Raw genomic sequence first — 24,767 nt, 5'->3', positions numbered from 1 at the left:
GTCACAGCATCATAAGTTCTTGAAGCCGAAACATTAAAATCAGACTGTGTCTTGAAGGATGAGGATCTAGTCACAGTTATGCTCTGGTGTGGAGTCTTTTCCTGTTAGTTTTGGAAGTGTTATATTTTGTGCTTATTTATTTATTTATTTATTTCTCACATTTATATCCCGCCCTTCTCACCCGAAGGGACTCAGGGTGGCTTACAGCAATGGCAACAATTCGATGCCCATACAAAATCAGTGTCAAACAATACATAAAAACAATTAAAACTATTAAAATACAATATAAATTACAATATATAAATTTTAAACATAAAATCAGATCCGTTCATCCTAGAGAAACCTCATGCTTTGTCCGTAATTCAGTCCGCTTCATCTTTGCCATTTATTGATTAAAAGCCTGGGCACACAGCCATGTTTTTAGGGCTTTTCTGAAGCCCAGCAAGGTTGGAATTTGTCGCATATCTCTGGGGAGGGTGTTCCACAGCTAAAATAACTAAGATTTTCTTGTTATCATTGCAGGGGACTCTCAGTGCTTCTACATGTCAAATATAATTTGTACTATCACCAGAAAGCCAAGAGCAATGTTCCCAAGATATTTCAGGATGTAGTCCGCCGACATCCAGACAAAGTCGCCTTGATCTATGAAGCTACGGATGACAGATGGACGTTTCGCCGTTTGGATGAATATTCCAATGCCGTAGCCAACTTCTTCTACCAGCAGGGTTATCGTGCTGGTGATGTCATTGCTATTTTCATGGAGAGTCGACCTGAGTTTGTGGGCTTCTGGCTAGGGATGGCCAAAGTGGGCATAGAACCTGCCCTCATCAACTTCAACTTGCGTCTCGATTCACTAACTTACTGCATCAAAACTTCTGGGGCAAAAGTAATCATCTTTGGCGGAGAGCTTTCTGCAGGTGGGAATTCTGTACATTTTAGATTGCCATCACTTAAGCCCATGATGAGCATGATCTAGTCCATTCAACCAATTTTGCAGGCATCACTACTGCCCTCAATTTAATTTGGCAGTATGGATGAGGTAAAACACAACCACTGTAAAACAAAGTGTAGCAGGGCAGGAACATGCCTTGTCTTAAGTGGAAAATTATCCTTCTGAAAGCTCCGTTTTCTTAACACAAGCCTTGTATTTCACATGCACATGTGTGTATAATTTTTATTTCTGCCACTGTGTTGCCAAATTTTGACATTGCATTACTATAATAGGATGGTCCCCCCAACTTCTGAAATGTTTGAAACTACCTCTGCTGTAACCTTTCTACTGCTACCCATAAGGCAAAACTCACATAATGTAAGAAAAAGTGAGCTTACTTGGGAGGAAATACCTCAAAGCTCCTTGCTTTCTCAGGACCAAGGTAAATTGCTCCTATCAATATTTTCACTTGTTGAATTGGAAGATTTTTCATGGAGTGTTTCATATCAAGGCAATGTGGGCACATTCATTTTTCCTCTCATTGCCAGAAGTGGGGACAGATCTCTGTGACTCATTCCTCTGTATGAACTGGAGTTGTGGAGGAACCCATTGTGTGTTGAAGGTAGAAACAGCATACACAGCAATGTAGATATCATTTTGAACATCATATTCTGTTGCTATTTATCTTTGGTCTGGCATTAGTAATGCAACATGTTTTCTGTATTTTTAAGAATTATGTAATAATTCCCAAGGGAGTTTGCAACAAAATAATTGAAAACACTGAATATATATACTCTAGAAAAATATAATGGCTTAAGACCAGGATACCTGACTGTTCCATATAAAACTATCCATGCATATATTAAGGTGCTTACTGGAAGACTTGCCTGTTGTATTGTATTCATTTTTATTGATATAGTTATTCATCTTTTAACAAATCACTTCAGTAAGTTGTAGGTCAGAAATGTGGTGTATGGATGCCGGAAATAAATAAATCACAAAACAGCATATTTTAAATAGCCATAATATCCAGCATTGTTATAGTGATGTTTGTCATTAAAAGGATCCCTGTTGTAGAATTTTTTTTTATAACGTACTCTGTCTCACAGATCATAAGTAGGTTTCTGCACGTGTAGCCTTGCTGCAGTGGGCAGACTGCTCCGTGTGTGTGCCTTGCACTAAAATAAAGTTACATGCAACAAGACCGGGGGAACATTACTAAAAATTAAAAGAATAAAGATTTCAAGGCATTACTGTGAAGGAAGATACTATGCTGGACATGATTTGAGTGTATTTAGCTTATATCTTTTTGCACACAGCTAGCATAATTTGCACTGGTGGCACAGTGTGTTAAAGCGCTGAGCTGCTGAACTTGTGGACCAAAAGGTCCCAGGTTCAAATCCCGGGAGCGGAATGAGCGCCCGCTGTTAGCCCCAGCTCCTGCCAACCTAGCAGTTGAAAACATGCAAATGTGAGTAGATAAATAGGTACCACTCCGGTGGGAAGGTAACGGCACTCCATGCAGTCATGCTGGCCACATGACCTTGGAGGTGTCTACGGACAACACCGGCTCTTCGGCTTAGAAATGGAGCTGAGAACCAACCCCCAGAGTCAGTCACGACTGGACTTAACGTCAGGGGAAACCTTTACCTAGCATAATTTGCACAGTCACAATGTATATATGATACATTACATAGATGGAGTTTATCTTGGAATAAGCAAATTCCAACCAACCTTAATTTGGCATCAGTTTCAGAGAAAGAAATTCAGTGACTTGGATGATTATGTTATAACAAGGACTGTTTTTGGTTTTGCAGCTATATCTGAAGTGAATGGAGGGCTGGGGAAAAACATGGTCAAGTTCTGTTCTGGAGAATTCAAACCTGAATCCATCCCTCCAGACACCAAGCATTTGGATCCGCTTCTGGCCAAAGCATCAACGTCTCCTCCAGCTCAAGTTCCAGCCAAGGGATTAGATGGTATGTTTCCTTGAAGACAAGGCTTGAGCAAGCCATGGATTTACCCACAGGGCCCATTAAGAAGCCAGCAATTTTTCTTCTCTTCTTTGCTTGTGATGGAGGCACAGGTGTTATGTGATCTTTCTTTCAGGTTCATGATATTAGATGTCCCAGCCAGGCGTTTTACCTAGTTCCAGGAAGACGTGGAGGCTATCTTATTTATGTCAGAGATACTGAAAAATTATCAGTGTATTTTTAATTACAAAAGTGATATATAGACACTGTAAGTGTTAAAATGGTGCAGTGACTCAGCTAAACCAGTAGGTTGTTACAGGCAGGTGTGCCTGTGGAGTTAAGAGAGAGAGAGCAAAGGGAAAGAGAGAATGAGAACGAAGGAGTGAATTGCTGTGTTCAGTGTAGCCCAGGCATGGGCAAACTTGGGCCCTCCGGGTGTTTTGGACTTCAACTCCTATAATTCCTAACAGCTTACCGGCTGTTAGGAATTGTGGGAGTTGAAGTCCAAAACACCTAGAGGGCCCAAGTTTGCCAATGCCTGGTGTAGCCAGTGCTGTTGTGTTGTCTGTAGTTTGAGTCATCCACGATAGAAGAATGAAGATAAAGTCTTGGGTTGAGTAGGCGAAGATAAGGCATTGGTTTTATGCCCAGTTAAGTTTAATGAACTGTGTTTGTGTTGGAAGAAACTGTGTTTTGTAAATACTTCAGGAGTGTTATTTTTGTTACAAGAAACAGCCTCCAGAGGAAGTGAAAGGCAAATTAACTTGGTCTGTGTGTTTTTGTTCATTTGGTCACTTTCTGGCTGCTGCTGCTGGGTTATGCTGCTGCTGTTAAACAGTACTACAATTTCTTTATGGGGTGGATCTTTTATTTGTAAGCCCACTTGTCCAAAAGTTTATACCCCACTTTTCTCTCCGACAAGGAGACTCAAAGCAGCTTAGAGAGGTGTCACTAGGGCTAAAACATTATGCCCTCAGACCTGTGCATGTGGCTCAAAGAGCAAAGATGCCTCTTAGGTTGTGGGTAGCTGCAGGCAAGGGACTGACTGACACAAATGCTTCTTTCCTTATTTTGTCTGTTGCTTCCATAGCAATATGCCAAATGGGGTAGAAATAGCAAAGACACCAAGACACTACCTCTCTTTCTGTCCTTTCCCTCCTAGATCGGCTGTTCTACATCTACACTTCTGGCACAACTGGAATGCCAAAGGCTGCCATTGTGGTGCACAGCAGGTAAGGAGCGTTGTTGGATATTGGTCTTCATTTGCTCATATTCAGAATAATTTTCATTTGTGAAAATTCTAATCATGTGCACAAATATTAAAACAGATGCTGCTGAACACAGGATTATGGGGTGCTTCTCCTATGTGTCCTCTAGGAGTAAGAGCTGCTGCTTCCTCTGGGTCTGCTCAAGCATTGTGAACAAGAAGGAGCAAACAAAATGAAGCATAGGCAGGCCCGTTAGGTTGTCCACTATGTAATAACGGTGCTGTAGTAAATCATATTGGCGACTCTTTAGTCACCCTCTGCACCCCAAATATATGACAGTTTAAATGGAAGCGCTTTGGCTTACTCCCCGGTTGGTATGCTTTTATACCTAAAAAGATTTAATTTTGCTCTTGTTCTAATGCTGTGGACACGATAAAGTGGATGGTAGCAGGGATTTTTCAGGATGAAGCTGTTTTGATCTTACCGCTACAGGAAAAGGCTCTAATGGCTGTAATTTTGGAAAGATCTTGATAGAAAAGAGGATACAGGAAAGTGGTGCCATTGTACTGAAGGTTGGAAAAGAAATTTGATAGAAGATACAGAAGAAACTGCACTGGATCATTGGGAAGGGTTATCTGGTCTATTATTCTATTCTAGCTAGATGTTTTGAGAAGTCCTTTCTGTAGGACATGAGCACAGTATTATCTATTTGGTCAAATTCTACATCAGCTAGGACCAAGAGATGTACTGCCTCATAATATGGGGCTAATATAACGGCAACATAGTGAATAGTAGCTTTTTGCAAATATTAATATTCCCTAAATGTTATTATTCCCCCCTTTAAAGTTGTCCAGATTGATACATATCTCTACATCTTCTTGCAGAGTTCATAGTACAGCTTCCTTTTATCTGTCCTGAATCTACCATGCCTAGCTTCATTAGATGATTGTGTGTCTGGTGTGTCATTTCGCAAAACTATTTCATGTTCTGCAAAACAGAAGTGGGTTAAACCACTAAGCTGCAGAACTTGCTAACCGGAAGGTTGACGGTTCGAATCCACAGGACAGAGTGAGCTCCCGTTGTTAGCGCCAGCTTCTGCCAACCTAGCACTTTGAAAACATGCAAATGTGCGTAGATCAACAGCTACCACTCCAGCAGGAAGGTAACGGCGGTCCATGCAGTTGTCTGCAGACAACGCCAGCACTTCAGCTTAGAAATGGAGATAAGCGCACACACACACACACCCCAAGAGTCAGACTCGACTAGAATTACTGTCAAGGGGAAACTTTTACCTTTATTTTACTTCATGTCTTTCCTCTGCCAATCTTATTTCTGAGCGAAATAATCCATAATGTTGTAACCTGAATTTCTCAAGCATGCCATTTTGTGGTTTTTTGACTCTTCATTTACTTTGGTGGTTTGATTGTGGCCTGCACTTCTCCTTTTCAAAGAGAAAGGAGTACACTCTAAGTCTCTTAAACAGCAGTAGGAAGCAAAATAGGTGAAAAGTTAAAACTCCAGTCGGACCAAGTAGAAATTACCCTTCTTTAAAAAATAAAGTACGTTAACTCCTGTGATAGGGCTGCTTAAGACAGCTTAAGCCCTCACCACCACTATGGTGTCATTATAGAGTTTATGGAGAGATTTTCTAAAGTAGACACACAGGTTCTCTATGTGAAGTCATTGTGTGGGTTTAAGTCTGTCATTCAGCTCCTTCTGAGATCTACTCATGGTTAGAAATCTGGGCACCTTTTGTCAGTCTATGTACAATGTCCCAGGCATGTACTTGTATCATTGAGATAAAAGTTGTTTTCATGTCTGCTGTAGTTGGCCCTTGTTTGTGCAAATAACATGCTTTCATCACATAATAGCTTTCATCTTATAACAGCCAGGAACAATTATATGGACTTCCCTGAAATATTTTTTTTTAATTTCCTTATAGGTACTACCGAATAGCAGCTTTTGGTTATTATGCCTACAGAATGACCCCCCAGGACATAATCTATAACTGCTTGCCACTGTATCACTCAGCAGGTAGGCAGGAATTGTTGCTGGAGGTCGGCTGCCTCATTATTAGTGACAGTCTGCTGTTGAAAGAGTATGCTTTCCCTTCTGGATCATGGTGAGCTTGGTGTTCTCAAATATTTTCTCTCTCTTTTAGGGAACATCATGGGTGCTGGCCAGTGTGTGATCCATGGCCTGACTGTAGTGATTCGGAAGAAATTTTCTGCCAGTCGCTTCTGGGATGACTGTGTGAAATACAAGTGCACAGTAAGGAGAGTTCTGAACTCTGCTTGTAGGCACCACAGTTTGTAGGAGGGGGGGAGCAAATGTATTTGCGTGGAGGCTGTGTTTGGCAAGGCAGCTATAGGTCACAAAGATCAAGAAGACTGTTTGGCACATGACCCACATGGTGGGGTGAGAGGACTAAATCAGATATTATTATTATTATTATTATTATTATTATTATTATTATCATCTTTATTTATATCCCATCTTTCTCCCCATCAGAGCTCAAGGCAGCTAACAACCACACTATCTAATAAAAATTTAAAACAAAACAAATACAAAATTTAAAAAACAATTAAATATTAGTTTGTGAATATAAAATTAAAATAAAATTAAAATTATGTTTAAAACTCCCAATCCCTCCAGAATCCCATGCACAACCTTCTCAGCAGTCTGCCTCTCATCATTCTCTAAATTCCTGATAGCAAGTAAATGGCTTAGGCTTGATTGCAAGGGGCCAGCAGAAACAAGGCCATCCTAGTCTCTCTTGGGAGGGAGTTCCAGAGTCTAGGAGTAGAAAAGGCCCTCCTTTCTCTTTTTACCGCCTTTCACATGAATGGGTGGTGGGACAGAGAGAATCCCTTACCAGTCAATCCTAGATATCTCACAGGTTCGTAGAGAGGGATGTGGTGCTTCAAAATTACTTTCCTGCAGTTCCAATGTAAAAAAAATAATTCCCGGTTTACATATCACATTCTGTTTGTGTTAGTGGCTTGTCCGTAAGTACCTCAGCTGGATGGGAGATCTGAAAGCTATGTCAATCAATTAAGGGCAATTAGTGCTGAATCATTAAATTTTATAGGTGTTCATGGAAGCTAAACAGCATGTCCCTTGCCAAGAGGTCCATGATGTGGAAAATTCAGTGTTAATTTAGTATTATTGAAGCCGTGATGGAGTGGTGTATGAATCCGTGTGTGGATAGTGAATTTGGGGGACACACACAGTACATGTTGATGGCTGTGGTGGAAAACTGAAATATACCCTCCCAGAACCTGTATGCCAGTGGCCATGCCCTATGGTGTAAAATGATCTGCTTTCCCTGCTACTATTTGTGCCACTTAAGGATCAGCTACATGAGGCAGTCACTGGACCAGCACAGCTGCCTCTGATACAGGTGAAGTGAGTTCGTCAGCTTTCTCTTATCCCTGTGTTGTAAATGTGCTATTGAGTTCAGCTGACTGTAATGCTGCCAGCCCTCTGTGATCGGATAGCGTACTTTTGGTTTAGCGTGCCAGCTTTTCTGTAACAGGAGATTCCAGTTGAAAATCCCTTGACTTTTTTACCTCCCCTTCCAGCCATGCTATTTTGGGTAACAGAGAGGCAGAAGGTGTGAGAAAATCAATCTCATCCCTGGCACCGTTGCTGCACGTCATGCATGAAACTCACCAAGGAAGAGGCTGGATCAATTTTTCTGCTCCCCCCTCCCCTGTGGGAAGGCTTAGGTCAAGAAGAAATTCCTTAGGTTGACCTTTACTTCCACTTGTATGCAGTGCTTTCTTTTGCTTCCTATTTGAAGAGCCTAATTAAGACTGCAGTACCGAGTCTACTTATTTGGAAGCAAACCCCATTGAGCAAAATATGGCTTGCTTCTCAGTAGATATGCACAGCGTAGGACTGTTTCATTGTCTCAGTATATAAAGATTGCATCCACGCAATGATGATGTCGTTTTCAAATTAGGTAGGAATTTAGTCCAGTAACCATTTTTGTAGACCAGACAACATAAGTCAACATTTTCTAAGCTGTGATACAACAACTTGAGATTATACTATAGGAGATTTCTCATGGACAGTATGGATCATTGGTTTGAAAATAGCCTTAGAGGTATGCAAATCATACTTACTTCCCATGTGCACACCTTATTTTTCCTGTGTTCCAACTGATTGCAAGCTAGAGTTATAGCTCAGTTAAGGATGTCCTATTTAATTGGTTTATCTTCTTTTCATACACATAATATACAGTTCTCAAGAAGAAAGCATTCTTGGTTCTGAATTGTTCCATGAAAGTATTATAGCAGGCCTTTGCATGAGAGAGAGAGAGAGAGAGGAGACAATGCTATATTTGTACTGTCTTGAAACTGTACCATCTTTAAACATGATAGTTACTTCCAGTGGTTTTGTAAATGTCTAGATTCTTTTCTTTTTTTAAGAACTGCTGCCTAATTAGTTTGGGCACAATTGAAATAGTTTAACATACCTTAAATGACCCTTTTTCTACTAGGTAACATGAGTCATGCTGGGTCTGTTCACCTGGAAAGTGACATCCAAACACAAAGATGGCCCATTAATAGTAACAATTTTTCATTTAAATGTCATAAAATATTTTTGCTGCTCAATCATTCATCTCTATTTTTTCCGAAAGCAAAAGATAATAAAAACATATTTTCTTTCCCCTCATCTTACAATAAATCTGGAAAGGTTTCCTTCTGACCCAGTTTTCTTCAGATGTTATTGCTCCTTCCAATTAATACGTCTTGTTTCTTACAGATTATTCAGTATATTGGAGAGATCTGCAGGTACTTGTTGAACCAACCAGTGCGAGAAGCAGAAACACAGCACCAAGTGCGGCTGGCAATAGGAAATGGTTTGAGGCCCACTATCTGGGAAGATTTCACTAAGCGCTTCCGAATTAAACAGATTGGGGAATTTTATGGGGCTACGGAATGTAACTGCAGCATTGCTAATCTGGACGGAAAGGTATATTAAAGAATTACCATAAGCATTTATATTTTGGAGTATGTTTTTGTGGATTTAATCTTGTTAATCTGTTTAGACAAATTCTCATCTACTGAAGAGACTGAGTATTCTGCAGTTCACTAGTTCCATACAACTTGCAGAGTCTGATTTTTGCACTATTGTATTTTTTTCTGATTTTGGATATGTATTACTGTATTTCTTCAATTCTAAGATGCATTTTCCCTATATAAACATTTCTAAAAATGGGGTGAATCTTAGAATTGTACCCCACATCTTACAATCAATGGCATGAAATATGGTATTTGGGAATACCTCTGTTTGGCTACTTAGGCTCTGTGTGTATGTGGGTGCACACAGTTTCAGCAATCTGTAACAGGACAACTGCTACTCAGCTTTTAGCATTGGGGGAGGTGACAAAAATCTTATCCACTTGGTCTAGCAGTGAAACATGCAAGAACAGGAAGGTGAAATGATTTAAGCTCCTGAAGAAGTGATTGGATTAGTGGGCAAATCCCTCCACAGAATAGGTCACTATGAGGTGTGACGGCAGTTAGGAGGCTGATCTTGGAAAGTATCACTTCTATATGCTCTGCTTGCCACCAGGTCAGAACAGAGTTTCAGTCCTCAGAATCCTGATAGGTGTAGGCTTTATTAGTTATTAGTCTTATTTCATAGATTTCTTCAAGAGAAGCTGTCAACAAAATGTTGCAGTATATTCCCATCCCCGGAGAGGAATGCACTGATTCAGGGCTTCTTCTGGTTTGGGGTAAGAATTTCGTAGCATTGTTCAGGAAGAATAGGGAGTTTCAGGAATGGCAAAATAATGCTCTTTTCCCACCTATCTTTTCAGGGCCTTTCCTGGCCTGACCCCAAACATTCTGTTTCTATATACAAATGGCGGGGGGAGGCTCACATAGTGTAGCAAAAAGAAATTATGTATTGCTAAGAAAATGCAGAAAATTAAAAACTAATGAACTCACAGCACATATTCTCCCCCCCCCCCTCCATATGCATGGAACATACTCTCTCTGTAATTATTCTACTAGCCCACTTCATAATATTTGCTATAAACTACCATCTTGCTTGAGCATGACAGCTCCCTCTTTTGTGTGCTTTGTAGTTTCCCTTTTGTTCTTATTCACTCAACTCTTCAACACTCTGTATGTTTTGAGCACTCACAGGCCCTTATCCTGGTACATAATAAATATGCACACAGTTATTTACTTGCCATCATAACAAACAACTTAGTTTTTTAAAAAAATAATAAATAAACTTTGCTCTTTCATTGGCAGGTTGGTGCCTGTGGGTTCAACAGCCGGATTTTGCCAAATGTGTATCCCATCCGACTGGTGAAAGTAAATGAAGATACCATGGAACTGATACGGAGTTCAAATGGACTCTGTATCTCCTGTCGTCCAGGTAAATACACAGTGAGTGCCACGTACTTCATCTATTGCATGTAATTAGGGGAGATTAAAAATCCCAGCAGAATATAAAATGCTATTACTGAATATCTAAATCTTTGCTGATTATCTGTGGTTGCTGTTTGCCCAGAATTGTTACCAAGGTGGCCAATACCTGAATAGACATCCTGATTTAAGGCAAGGGGATCTGTTGCTTTCTTTTAGGTTAGAAGATCTACTTACAGAAGCCATCTTTACTGGGCTGACCTCTGGGCAGGAGAGTGGTGGCCTGAAGATTCTCACCAGTGTCCTGAAGCAAAAAGCTTTCACAGTGAAAGCACTGACCAGAAGAAACCTAGATATAAAGAAGTAGTGAGGGAACTGCCCACAAGGGCCTGGAATTCTCATTATCCACATTTAGTTATGAGTAAGCATGGCTTGAACAAGGGAGCTACATCTTTACCCAAACCATGAAATGCAGCTGTTTTGATATATGTAATCTGATGGACATTGAGTTGTCTCCCATTTTCCTAAAACCCTTAAAGAAAATCTTGGGGTTATACAAATGAAGAATTCTTGGGATTATTCAAATGAAGGGTAAAAAATCAGAATATATGCCTTTTCCGGTCTTCTTTTTGCAACTGAGGATTGAGTGTGTTTATCCTACAGAATCAGGAAGTGTTTCTTGTTGGTGTGTCTAAAAAGCATGTAATAATGGATTTAAGAGGATGTATTTCTGTGGATGGATTGCTTTTGTAGGTTTTTTAAACTTGTATGACAACTGGTATTTAATAAAGAGAAATTACATGGTGGGAAAGTGAAGGCATTCTCTCTTTGAAGGTAATAAGAATGGCTGTAAATATGCATGTCACTTTTTATAGGATTTGGGACCATGTGATTAGATGCAGAAATGGTGTAGGGAGATGGTTCTGAATTCCTTGACGCCATTTTGTGTTTTGCTGTGTAGTTTTCGTGTGCACAAATTTGCATTTTGTTACAAGTATATTGGTGTCATTAAAGAGGCAGATAAATCCTCTCTACCCCTCAGCCTCCACCTGAACATCAGGAAGAACTTCCTCACTGTGAGGGCTGTTCGACAGTGGAACTCTCTCCCCTGGGCTGTGGTGGAGGCTCCTTCCTTGGAGGCTTTTAAGCAGAGGCTGGATGGCCATCTGTCGGGGGTGCTTTGAATGTGATTTCCTGCTTCTTGGCAGGGGGTTGGACTGGATGGCCCATGAGGTCTCTTCCAACTCTACTATTCTATGATTCTATGATTCTAGGGTGGGAAGAGTAGATGCACAGATGGGTCTGTGGCAATTGTTGTGCCACGAGCACAAATATGCGCAAAAAGACACACCAGATTTTTTTTCCCTTTCTCCTTACACTATTCTTATTCTATTATCTTAACTCAGTGGTGAACTAGCATCATTTCATGTGTACCCATCTTTCTGACTTAATCTAACTTTACCCAGCAGTTATGGGAATGGAAAAAGATGTTTTTTTACAAAATCAGACCACTAATCCAAATAGGCTGCTTTGTAGTTTCTACTGTTTTATCTGGGATTTCTTGAATGAAATGCATTACACTTTGTTTCGCCAACTCCCCAATCAGTATACTGCATCAAAAATATTTGTATTCACCTACGTTCACATTCAGGATATAGTTGAATTCATAACCATCTGGGGAGGAAGGAGAAGGGAGCCATATCTTTTAGGGAACTGTCCAAAGGTTAGTGATGGACAAAGTTGAATCGAAATGAAAGTGTGACAAGAATCCAGGGCCTGAACACAGCTGCAAATGACAATACCCATTTCTCCAACTATTCAGTTAAAACACTGTGGTAGAGACAATGAGTTGCCGAGATATAAATAAAACCATCCAGCTAGCCACGAAGGTACCTAAAGCTGTGATTATACTAATGATCGATCATTCTTTCTGGAATTCTTGTTCTGTCTCTTTCAGGAGAGCCAGGCCTGCTTGTGGGACGAATTAACCAGAAGGACCCCTTGCGTCGTTTTGATGGCTATGTTAATGAGAATGCAACTAACAAGAAAATAGCCTACAATGTCTTCAAGAAAGGAGACCAGGCTTACCTTTCAGGTATTCTCCAAACAGTTAACTTGTTTCTTGGTGGATAAAGACATTGCAAGTAATGGTCCAAAAATGTTGTTCCCATTCTGTGATCCTCCAGGTGTTTTGGACTTTGGCTGCAAGAATTCCTGATAGTTGGCTAAGTTGGCTTGGCCTTCTGGGAGATGAACAAAAGATTGAGAACTAGTAGTCTACAAAATACATCTTTTTCAGACTAAGTAGACAAAGACCCAAAATCTCCCAATTGCTAATATTTGTCCTTGAGCAGGAGGAGAGTTGTTAAAATGCTATTTTCAAGTAACGTTTCATTTAATATGAAGGTTGAAACGTGTCTCACTAGCCTTATGCAACTTAGCTCTTTGATGTGGCTTTCTGTAAATATATGTGCTAAACAAATTACACAATTCTTCCTTGGTGTCTTGGTTTTTAGACCTATTTCTAGGGTTATTTTGTGTGCTGATTCTGAAAATCTCCTTGGATAGACCGCATCAGCTCTAGTTTCTTAGATAGGGTTTTCATGGTTTTCTATGGACAAGCAGATGAAGAGTGGTATGTGTTCTTTATCTCAGCTAGAGCTGAGAGAGGAAAGCTGGTGCAATTTTTGGAATCAGCAGATTAAACATTTGAGACACCAAAATGTGTGTTGGCCATTGTTATTTGTTGACTTAATTTGCCCAAAACCCGTTCAATCCAGAATCGACAGGGTCTTTAATAATATAGAAGATGTTTTGATAATACTTAAATAGGAGAGAAAGCGGAATAAAATTATTTTATGTGTAGCTACAATTTCAAACTTGATCAGAGACTGGCAAGATGTAGCCTATAGATTCTGCGCAGCATGCCAGGGCCATTTTTTGTGGCCGCCAAATTCTCGTAGAATCATTTTTTTTCAAACAAAATATTTTTTGAGAGAACATTTCCATTGTATTGCCAATCCTCTAAACCCCCAAGGAGTCAAACCAAAATTCAACCCAATATTTGCCAAAAATAAACCAAAATAAAATAAATTGTTCCTAATTACCTTTTAGGAAGGGGGACATTTTCACCATACTTTAAGCCCAAGTTAGTCGTTTTTAAAAACATATGTGAACAAGAAATTACTTCTGATCAATCCTGTTAATAAAAAGGGTCTCTCCTGGGCTTAAAATGGTCCAAGCAGGAAAAAAAACATACTAATAATGCACCCTTATCCCCTAGAAGGCAATTGGAGACAAAAAAGTTGTTGGCTTTTTTTTTAGCAGGAGTGTATGCATCTCTCCAAAATCTCCTGGAGGGACTAATGTGACCCATTATCTTTCTTCAGTGGCCCATCTTCTGTAGATGGGCCATAAGAATGGATGTTCTTCTGTCCTGTCTTCTGATTCCTGTTTATTCCTGAACCATCCTGTTAAATGCATGGGTGGAAGATGTGCAATCTTTTAGTTATTTTCAGTCTGTGGCTCACATAAGCCCTAGCCAGCATAGCTAATGATATGAAATGCTGGAAGTTGTAGTCTAACACTATATGGAGGGCTGCATTTTGGCCTTCTCAGTATTAGTAAGCACAGAGCAATATTATTATTTTACCTTGGTCCCCAGTTGACAAACCCCCATAATTCTGATAAAGAAAGGCACATGGTCCTGTGAATTCACTGAATACCGAGGCTCACTTGTTTCCTTGCAGGAGATGTACTTGTGATGGATGAGCTTGGTTACATGTACTTCAAAGACCGGAGTGGAGACACCTTCCGTTGGCGAGGGGAGAACGTCTCCACCACTGAGATTGAGGGGATCCTGAGCCACATTCTCAGCAAGACAGATGTGGCAGTGTATGGGGTGGAGGTGCCAGGTAATCTGAACCCTTGGTTTTAGGGTTTAGAAATAAGCAGGGGTGGCTCTTAGTAGGAATACCTGGTTTCAAAACTAGTTGTTGCTTCTGCAAACAGGCTTACAAGAAGGAAGAATGTACTCCACAGAAACATGCCATGTCAGGCGTAGAACATAAGCACAAATGACATGACAAAACTGTATGTCTTTATCATTATTATCAGTGTCTATTCATATATCATTATGGGTAAAGGACAGTGAACATTCTATCCACACTAGAAGATAATGAGTAAATTAAAAATGTTATCTGATGGTAGGTTTTGGCACTCATGGTCTCATGAATTCTGGTCTCATCTTCAACACCTCTTTATCCTTTTCTCCACCCAAGGGTGGAATAAGTAGATTACACATTAAGGATGGTAAGTTCTTCATCTTTTCTTGCCTTTTGCTTTAGAAATTGTGAAGTAATGAGGTGCTATGTTAGGCTTGATAAAAGTTTTAGAGGGCATTACTCCATTCATGTTGAATCCAGCAAAACCACAAACTAATTGCCAGGAAGCAACGTCCTTCAGGATCACAAAAGTCTTCAGTGTCCATGTGCCCACATCATATTTTTTATATTTTAAACTACTAATCTATTTATCAAAATGCCCTGCAGAGCTGTTGGTGAGGGGAGTTTTTTGCTGTTTCTAAGCCTCCATGGACTATTTAAGTCTCAGTCTTAAATTAATCAGGAGGGAAACCCAAAATTGCTTCCAGGTTTATTTCCTGGTTAAATGGTCTTTTGCTTTTATGCTCATGTTAACAGAGTATCTTTTTAGCAAGAATATTTTTAGAATGGGGAGGGCTTGAAACCTCAAAAATAGTATTGGGAACAGCCTGTGGGCTGCATTTTGCTCAGTAAAACATTTGTCTCATAAACAGAAAAATATTTCTATTTTGATATCCTTCAGAATATATTCTGAAGGGTTTAGGGATTTCTCATTATTTTCTTCTTTTTTGTTATTTTTGTTAATTGATACATCTCCTTGGCCTAGACAAGTTCTTTAACTGGGGTCTGAAATATTTGTCACAGGTAAAATAGGCAGAAAGGAACAGCATACTAAATATACAATAACAAAATAAGATGGGGAACCTTTTTTTTTCTTCTTAAAGGAAAGATATTCTATTGCTCCATTTTGCTACCAGACCAGTTGTCCTGTCTTGAATTTACACTTGAAAACTACCCTTGAAAATGTATTTCTATTTCTGAAAATATCTGTTGAAACCCTCTACTTGGATTACACGTCTTACAGCTCTGTATATACTAAAATGTAAATTCATGCCATTGATGCCTAATGTAAGAGTTGCGGATTCTAGTGACCAGAATACATATTCTGTGGGCATTTTTTTCTTATATGTAAGAATGACAAATGTGGACTTCTTTGGAATCCTGTGGAATGTAGAAGGGCTAAAGAATTAAAATAATCAAAGGTCTGGAGACCATTAATTTCTATGAGAAGTGTCTTAAAGACCTGGGTATGTTCAGCCTGCAGAAGACAAGTTTGAGAGGAGTGATGATAGCCATGTTTAAATATTTGAAAGGCTATCATAAAGAAGAGGAAGGATGCATGTTTTCTGCTCCCCTGGAAACTAGGACTCAGAGCAGTGGGTTCAAATTACAGTAAAGGAGAGTCCACCTGAACATTAGGAAGGACTTCCTGGCTGAAAGAGCTGTTCAGAGGTGGAACACACTGCCTCAGAGTGTGTTGGAGGCTCCTTCTTTGGAAGCTTTTTAAACAGGCTGGATGGCCATCTGTCAGGGGTACTTTGCTTGTGCTTTTCCTGCATAGCAGGGGGTTGGACTAGATGGCCCATGCGGTCTCCTCCAACTCTACGATTCTATGGTTAATAGAAAATAGATATCGAAAACAGATTTCAAATAAAGCAGAAAAGTAATGCTGAACAATGAATAAAGTCCTCAGACACTCTTGATCTATTGTTGCAGCTCTGCTTTGTGCACACCGGTAGATTTCTCCAATTCAAAAGTAATCATATTTAAGTCGAAGAGATATCTAGATAGATTCCCAATGTTTTCTTTGAGGGTGGGAAGAGTAGATGCACAGATGGGTCTGTGGCAATTGTACACCAGATTTTGTTTTTGGGTCTTGAATAAATTTCTAGCTGTTTTATGCAGTTTGTTCTACATCTAGCTGTTCTCAAGAGCTGGAGAATAGGAAGATGGGGAAAGTGTAGGATTGAAAGTAAGGGCTGTGAAGAGAGAAGTAGATGATGTGTAGGCAACAAAAACATCCATGCTTTATGTTGCCAAAGAGGTATTCTAGCATTTTCATCGAGCCTAAAGACTTTGTGTTAATATTGAAATGCAAATTTAAGATTTTCAGGACACTGGATCCTGAAGCTAGAATGTCAAAATTTTGTATTTAGGCAGCAGTGCCACAGAACAGGGTGGGTGCCTTTCTTTCCTTCTGCCAAAAGACTTCTCTTGTTTGCTCTCAGTAGCACCATTGGGATTCCTGGCATGAAGTGTTAGAACAGAACACAATCCTACTTTCTGCTGAGTCACCAAAGGTTCGTTGCTGACCTAAATGAAAGGCTCAAAGCAGAGTTAAACCAAGCCACAAGGCATTGGTATCTTTTGACTTGAGAAAATATTCCATTGGCTGCTCATCAGCTGCAGCTTGATCCTCTAGGCTTTATTCTAAAAATATATTTATCCCACTTTGCAGTGAGAAAGTTTCCAAAATGAGGTTGCAGCAATTAATATTCAGTGTACAAGGCTGCTCGGGAAGTGGGGACTCTGTATAAATGAAAATAAGACACACACCCTGCCTTTCCAAACTAAAAAAACTGAGAGAAACATGAGGGAAAAAGTGGAAAGAAAGGCAGAGAGGGAAGATCAGTTTGACAAAAGAGCACGTTGTATAGAGCAGCCACATCAATTTGGAGCTGGGCAAGTGTTCCTTGGCTTCTGTGTTTGCTGGGAGGGTGGATTACAATGACCAAGCAGGTCTCTGGCTTCAGACAGAGGTTAGGATAACCTCTGAAGTTACAGGACAACTGATAGCTGAGAGGTCTCCTTTCTAATGAAGACGGACAGGGTCCCTTGCTGGTGGCTGAAGCCAAGCTATCTTTACTCCTTTGCTGTGGTATGGATGCTGAGAGAAAAGGCTACTACTTAATTGATTTCCAGCTGTGGGTATTAACAAGTTCAGAACCTCTTGCCATTTTGGGTTAGCAAAAATCAGCTGCTCCCTTCCTTGCTTCTGATGCTTTCTTTTTACATTTCAGGAGTTGAAGGCAAGGCTGGAATGGCAGCCATTGCTGATCCAGAAGCAAAGCTAAATCCTAATGTACTATACTTGGAAATGCAGAAAGTGCTCCCTCCTTATGCACGGCCCATCTTCCTCCGACTCTTGCCACAGGTCGATACCACAGGTAATGGCACATCAGCAGCTTCACATACCTTAGGAGAGGATTAAAGTCACCAGTGGCTGCCAATTTAATACATTAAGCAGTATGAACCTGATACCAGTTGCAACGGTACCAACAGTTTCATTTATTTATATCCAATACAATACCTGTATTTACTTGAGTCGAATGCACCATCAAATCTAATGTACACCTCAATTTTCAAAACCCTGAAACCAAAAAAAGTAGTTGCTGCTGAATGTAATGCGTAGCAGCAAAAAGTGCATTCTTTGTAATATGGCCAAAAAAGGTGTGCATTACAATGCTACCTGCTTAGTATTCCTTCTTTTAAAAACACCAAAACATCCATTAATGAAGAAAAAAACTTGGGGTGCATCTGTGCTGTAGAACGAATCCACTTGAACTGCCCTGACTCAGTGTTATGGAATCATATAGTTTTACATGGTCTTGAGCTTTCTCTGTCCAAAAATTTTGGTGGGTCACCAAACTGCAAATCCCAGGATTGCATAGCATTGAGCCATGGCCATTAAGTTAGACGTGACATCCCTAAAATAGGAGCTCCTGAAGTGGCCTCCTCTTTTGCTTGGGCTCAGCACTAAGATTACCGTATTACACAAATCTAATGCACACTCTAATTTTGGTGAGGTAATTTAGCCAAAAAAAAGGTGAGCATTCTAGTCAAGCAAATCTGTTTCTCCTCTCTGAATTTTCTAGGTTCTCCAGGCAATTCTGTGGTATTCTTCCACTGGAAGAAGTAGCAAATTCCTAGAAAAAATACCTCTGTAGTAATTTTTTAGATCCTCCAGGATGATTATATGGTAATATCCAGTGGCTTTGATATTATCTAGCTTTGGGTGGTTATGAAAGCAGATTAAACACCCTGTTGCTTAATATATATTTATCTTAAATATTTTTTAGAATGTCATACACAATGAGGAAGTGCTATCTACCCAAAAAGAGTTACAAACAAAAGCCTTTCCCATATCAAAACATATCTATTTTGTGTGTGTGTGTCAGGAGCAACTTGAAAAACTGCAAGTCGCTTGTGGTGTGAAAGAATTGGTCATCTGCAAGGATGTTGCCCAGGGTACAGCATCCTGTGGGAGGCTTCTCCGCATGGGAAGCTGGAGCTGACAGACGGGAGCTCACCCCGCTCCCCAGATTGGAACTGCTGACCTTTAGGTCAGCAGTCCTGCCATCACAAGGGTTTAACCCATTGCAACACTGGGGGCTTTATTGTATCTAATGAGGGATTAAGATAAAATGCCATTCCAAATATTAGCATGGGATGTGGACGCATCAGTACATTTTTGTTTTGTTTCATTCCCTGTACTAAAAAGGAACTGAATTTTTCCCCTTCCACTGACAAACAATAAGTGAGACTCTGATACTTATGAATTGACTCTGGGCATTTGCCAACTCTCTGTCCAACCATGAAATGGGTGGCTTTGTTTTGTTTCTTCGGTGGCGATTCTTGCGGCATTTAGTGGCCAGCCATCAAGAAGGGTAACTGTATAGACTGGAAATATTCATTAATGAATAGAAATAGTTCCAAGTGCATGGATAGTACTCTTGCATTTTTCCACTCGGCATTTAGACTTGCTTTTTGTAAAGCCGTTGAACTAAATTACTAAATTCTTTGCTTTTTAAAATCTTGCCGGAGGAAAACAAGATCTCTTCTGGGGTTTTTTAAACTGATTTTCAAGTAGGCTGTTGGTCAAGTTTGTTGTTAAAGAACCCATTGTTTATGCCCACAAAGAAACTGCCTGTTTGCTTCAGCATGCTGACATTCTTGTTTATACCCGCTCATTTTGGAATTAAGAGCTTATCCATGATTGGCTTAGGCTTGAAAATCTCCTGCTTTTGCTTTGGAAAGTGAGAAACTCCTAAAGCAAAGTGAGTTTCAGCCAGATCTAAAAGCTAAAAATGGCCTGATCAAATCAGTCTGTGATGCAGATTGCATGTCAGAATATTCAATATATCAATCAGTACCTTTAATTAAACCAAATGAAAGAGGAGCCGCTTGATCTTTTCCCGTAAAGTTGTAAGTATTAGCTGGGGACACATGGTTGATTTATGCTGTAAAAGAACCCAGCTGTTCCAGAGCTGCATCTTTTTGATTGAAATCTTGAATATAGATCTAATTAACTCAAATTAATAGGCACTAGTCTTTATATATACATGAGTGGCCAACACACATTTTGGTGTTTCAAACATTGCAGCTGTTTCTGGCTATATTTGACGTGACAATTCCAAAAATGGCATCAGTTTCCCCCCAACAGCAATAGTTTTTGAAATACCGAACATATGCTATCTACTAGTTGCCATCTGCTTGCCCATGGAAAATCATAACCATATCTAAGATACTAGAGTTAATGCAGAATATCCAATGTGATTTTCTGAATAACCCCAGGAAGAGGCCTAAAAAACAAGACACCAAGAAAAAAAATTTGGTTGGGCAGTGAATTGCTTTCGCTTGCCCCACTAACTTTGTCTCACCATCCTGGCAGTAGTCAGAAGACAATAGATTGTGCTCCTTACCAAAACCATAAGGGGGTGATTTTGGTTAATTTGAATGAAGCATTGGATATGCACACAACTTCTAACTTGGAAAGAAGAGGCAGAATTAATAGTGGGAATTAAGACTCAACTTATTTAAGGGCTTTCAAACACTACATTTTTTGACAGTCAATTGCCTATTTCTCAGAATTGCCTATTTCTGAGTTACCTTTGGGTGCATTTTGAATGCCTACTCTTCTGATAGATTCATTAAGGGATTCGAACTCAAGACTGTTTACTTTTTAAAATAGGATAACAATGAAAACATTCTGAAACATACTAATGTTCAAATCTGCATTGTAACAGAAATGGGCAAAATGTAGTACTTGGATTACATCAGACTTCCAGGCCTGTGTTTGTGGTTTTACTGGTAAACAGGAAGAATTGCTTCTCCTCTGGGAGCATCTGCTCACCTCCAATTCCCCTTCCACAGTTTTAACATTATACAGTAGAGTCTCACTTATCCAACATGAACAGGCCGGTAGAATGTTGGATATGCGAAAATGTTGGATAATAAGGAGGGATTAAGGAAAAGCCTATTAAATGTCAAATTATGTTATGATTTTACAAATTAAGCACCAAAAACATCATGTTTTACAACAAATCAACAGAAAAAGCAGTTCAAAACACGGTAACGTTATGTAGTAATTACTGTATTTATGAATTTAGGACCAAAACACCGCAATATATTGAAAACATTGACTAAAAAAATTGGCTACTAACAAATTGACTACAAATAAAGATAGAATTGCATAAAATGAACTTACAGTAGCAACACTGTTGGAAATTAAATCAATAAAAAGTTCAATACTTGCTGCCTAGAGAAACAGCTGTGGATCAGGGTGGGAGGCAAACTGCATTGGATAATCCAGAACGTTGGTCAAGCGAGAGTCTACTGTAAATATTTGGGTTGTTGTGAGTTTTCTGGGCTGTATGGCCATGTTCCAGAAGCATTATCTTCTGAAGTTTCACCCACATCTATGGCAAGCATCCTCAGAGGTTGTGAGGATCTCAGAACCTCTGAGAATGCCTGCCATAGATGTGGGCAAAACATCAGGAGGGAATGCTTCTGGAACATGGCCATACAGCCCAGAAAACTCACAGTAGCCCAGTGATTCTGGCCATGAAGCCTTCAACAACACATTAGAAATATGTTTAAAATGTTTTCTCCACCTTTTTTCTTCTTCTAATAGACCTTTTTTATTTGTTTTTTTTAACAGGCACTTTCAAAATTCAGAAGACCCGTTTGCAAAGAGAAAGCTACAATCCACATCAGACATCGGATAGGTTATATTTCTTGGATGTCAAGCTTGGCAAGTACTTGCCAGTGGACGAGTGTTTGTTTGAAAGGATACAAGCCGGGAAGGTGTCTCTGTGAGTTCATCATCAAAGGCTACTGGAGAGGAATTTGATGCCAGAGGGCCTTGCTTGCGTAGGCAAGCAGACTTGTCTTAATAAGTGAAGCAAGGTTTTTATGTGCAACCTCCACAACTGAGGCAAAACCTCCATTGGTGTGGAAATGGTCCTCGCTCCACTCCCCGTTTATAAAAAGATACCTTAGCTATTTCCTGAGCAAAGGTTCCTTTTCTATTTTTCAGTCTTTAGAACGGTGTTTTTCATCTTCATAACCATTACATTGTGGGACTCTGTATGAAACAGGAAGGGTTTATTATCTCTTAAAACTCAGTATGATGAGTGTGGCTGAGCCTCCAAATGCACTATTCAGGCAGCAAACTGCTGTGTCTGTTGACTTGAATTTCAGTGTTTTGAGGCAGCAGCCTAATTATTTTAGGATTTCCAGATTCTTAATTTACACATATAGTCCTTTGGTCGTCCCAACCGTGAGATCTGCCATAGGTTTATATGGGATTTTAATGGACTGACTGACTTTTTACGATACAGCATCTTCCATCTGCAGTCTTTGGTCTCTTTAAAAAACATCAACAACACACTAATATTAATGAAATAACAATGTGGGTGTTTTTATGGATGTTAAAGCAGAAATGAATTTGTGGATAAAAACATAACAGATGTCCTTGGTATTGCCGAAGGAGTGTGAACGTCAGCAGAACATCAGCTCTATATATTTTCTAAACAGGAAGGAAGTCGTTTTTGTGTGTAATTTCTCTGCCTACGCACATTGGTTGAAGACCATTCTTGAGCCATTTATTTTATTATTTCAAATAATAAAAGAAATGTTTGCAGCTTATTGAAAATCTTGGGAAGAGGTTCGGTAACCCCATGAACCATGTCTAGGCGTTCTCATTTGATCTGTGTAGGAGGCATGTCAACTGACCAGACAGTGTGCCTCGTACCATTCAAATTATTTACCTCCTGTTAGGACAAGATTGTGGGTATTTCTAATTTCTGTTATTGCAACTATCAATTTTTGACAAGAGGAAGATAAAAGGGAGCGTTGAGTTGTCTGTGTGGCCATATGTTCAAAGATGCTGTAATCCTTGTGATCATGTTGATGTCCGTACCACTGAGCACAGAACTATATCACTGCCGATGCAGATATTCCTAGGATATCCTAGGAAGATTTACTGATTTCATTGTTTAACGTTGTTAAAATGTTCTAGTTCATATCTTTCTGTGCTCTGAACCACTGTAGTTGTGACTAATGGACTTTTTCTCGTTTGGGGCAGGAATAGAACTTTGCATAAAGACATTTTACAAACATCTCTGCAGAACAATGCTATGTTGTATTACTGGATGGACACTGTGCTAGAAAAGCCATTGCTAAGTAACAGTTGAGAAACCACTGGGGTGTCTGACCCTGTTTTTTATTAGACCCAGAATGTGCCTTTTATAACTTCTCATCAGAATTAAACAAAAGATTATAATATTTGTAATAAACTTAGTATCATTAACCGTTGGTTAAAACAGAGGCACCTGTACCTAGCTGAGCCCCATTGTTTGGAGAAAAAGGGTTATAGTATTTTTTAAATGTAATTCATTCCTGATTTGAATGAAATCATGCACTGACTAACTCAGTTATTTGAAGCAAAGTTACATTTTCAGATGCGGTCACTATGGTCAAAATATAACTTTGTTTTGGAGAACTGTTAAAAGAATAAATTCACTTTGAAAGCACATCTTATATTTTCTGCGTATGTATATTTTCTCTCTCATGTCCACATGGAATCTTCAGTGTATTCGGCTGCAATGTCTTTTAAGTGTTGAGGTCAATCTTCCATCTTAGTCAACCTTACTTCTGTTCTGTCAAATGCTTTTTAAAACAATGGATGGAACTAACTAAGCAGAAAGGTCACAACTCAATGTGGAATCCCCTATTGTGTCTGTTCACCCTGGGTAAGCCACATAGACCATAAGGTTATCTGTTCGAAAGTCTAGAGTGCATATATGCTAGTTGTTTTGTGCTGGCTGAAGAAGGGACAGAGTGTGCAAAACGGATCTTGGGCATGAGAATATAAGTATGTACTCTATGAGTATTTGCAAGGATGCCACAAAGAGTTATCTTCCCAAGACAACGATGGGAGACTTTCTATCCAAAACAGTTATGCAGCTTGGACAGTTTTCATTTTAAGTATGGAAACTGAGTACAGACACCTCTTTATATTTTCAACTGCAAATTTATATATAAGTGCTAAGATGAAAAACAAGCTGTCTAGGGTAAGCTCACTTCTGTTCTGTTCTTATTGTTTTTAAGGGAAGCTTGATGTGTGCCTCCATGAGTTTGTAGCTGAGATTCCCAGATGCTTTTCCCATTATTTCCCTATGAAGTTTATCATATATGCCTCACGTATAAATCAAAGGAAGGTACTGGATTTTGATATGATGGAATGGCTAAGTTGAGCGTCATTCTGCAGAGAGAGGGAAACGCCAGCATTTCCTTACGCAGCCAACACTGGTTACTGACACCAGTAACCATCACAGGGAGATCTTAATGTCATGGACGATCCTAACTTCAGTGTTGAGTGTGCACTTCAGGATCTTGTCTCATTCTTTCATAGCTGCCCTTCTCAAGACTTCTGATTTCTTAACTGTAATCTCTATTACACATTACATGACACAAACAACATTATATGGTAAATACAACACTACATGGAGGAATAATATTTCTCTCTCTTAATCGGAGATTATAGCATATCTTTATATATAACTGAGGAGCCCCCAGTGGCGCAATAGATTAAACCCTTGTGCTGGCAGGACTCATGACTTGGAAGGTTGGGTTGCTGACCTGAAGATTGCCAGTTCGAATCCAACCAGGGGAAGAGTGCAGATGAGCTCCCTTTATCAGCTCCAATTCCTTGCGGAGACATGAGAGAAGCCTCCTACAAGGATGGTAAAAACATCAAAAAAACATCCATACATTCCCCTGGGCAATGTCCTTGCAGTTGGCCAATTCTCTCACAC

General features: G+C 39.7%; 1 protein-coding gene across 1 annotated transcript in view; it reads left to right on the top strand.

Annotated features, from left to right (window-relative positions):
- Positions 1-23,485, top strand: part of slc27a1 (solute carrier family 27 member 1) — a 39,157-nt gene extending 15,672 nt beyond the window's left edge. Inside the window, exons 3-13 of the mRNA XM_003223204.4 lie at positions 523-917; positions 2,749-2,910; positions 4,067-4,136; positions 6,055-6,146; positions 6,274-6,383; positions 8,886-9,095; positions 10,388-10,514; positions 12,462-12,599; positions 14,254-14,418; positions 17,688-17,834; positions 21,608-23,485. Coding sequence (XP_003223252.1) covers positions 523-917; positions 2,749-2,910; positions 4,067-4,136; positions 6,055-6,146; positions 6,274-6,383; positions 8,886-9,095; positions 10,388-10,514; positions 12,462-12,599; positions 14,254-14,418; positions 17,688-17,834; positions 21,608-21,765 — 1,774 coding nt within the window. The 3' untranslated portion in view covers positions 21,766-23,485. The remainder of the gene's footprint in view (positions 1-522; positions 918-2,748; positions 2,911-4,066; positions 4,137-6,054; positions 6,147-6,273; positions 6,384-8,885; positions 9,096-10,387; positions 10,515-12,461; positions 12,600-14,253; positions 14,419-17,687; positions 17,835-21,607) is intronic.
- Positions 23,486-24,767: the final 1,282 nt, after the last annotated feature.

The sequence above is a fragment of the Anolis carolinensis genome, chromosome 2 (assembly GCF_035594765.1).
Source record: "Anolis carolinensis isolate JA03-04 chromosome 2, rAnoCar3.1.pri, whole genome shotgun sequence".
NCBI classification, from domain to species: domain Eukaryota; kingdom Metazoa; phylum Chordata; class Lepidosauria; order Squamata; family Dactyloidae; genus Anolis; species Anolis carolinensis.
This window is presented reverse-complemented; position numbering and strand designations above follow the sequence as displayed.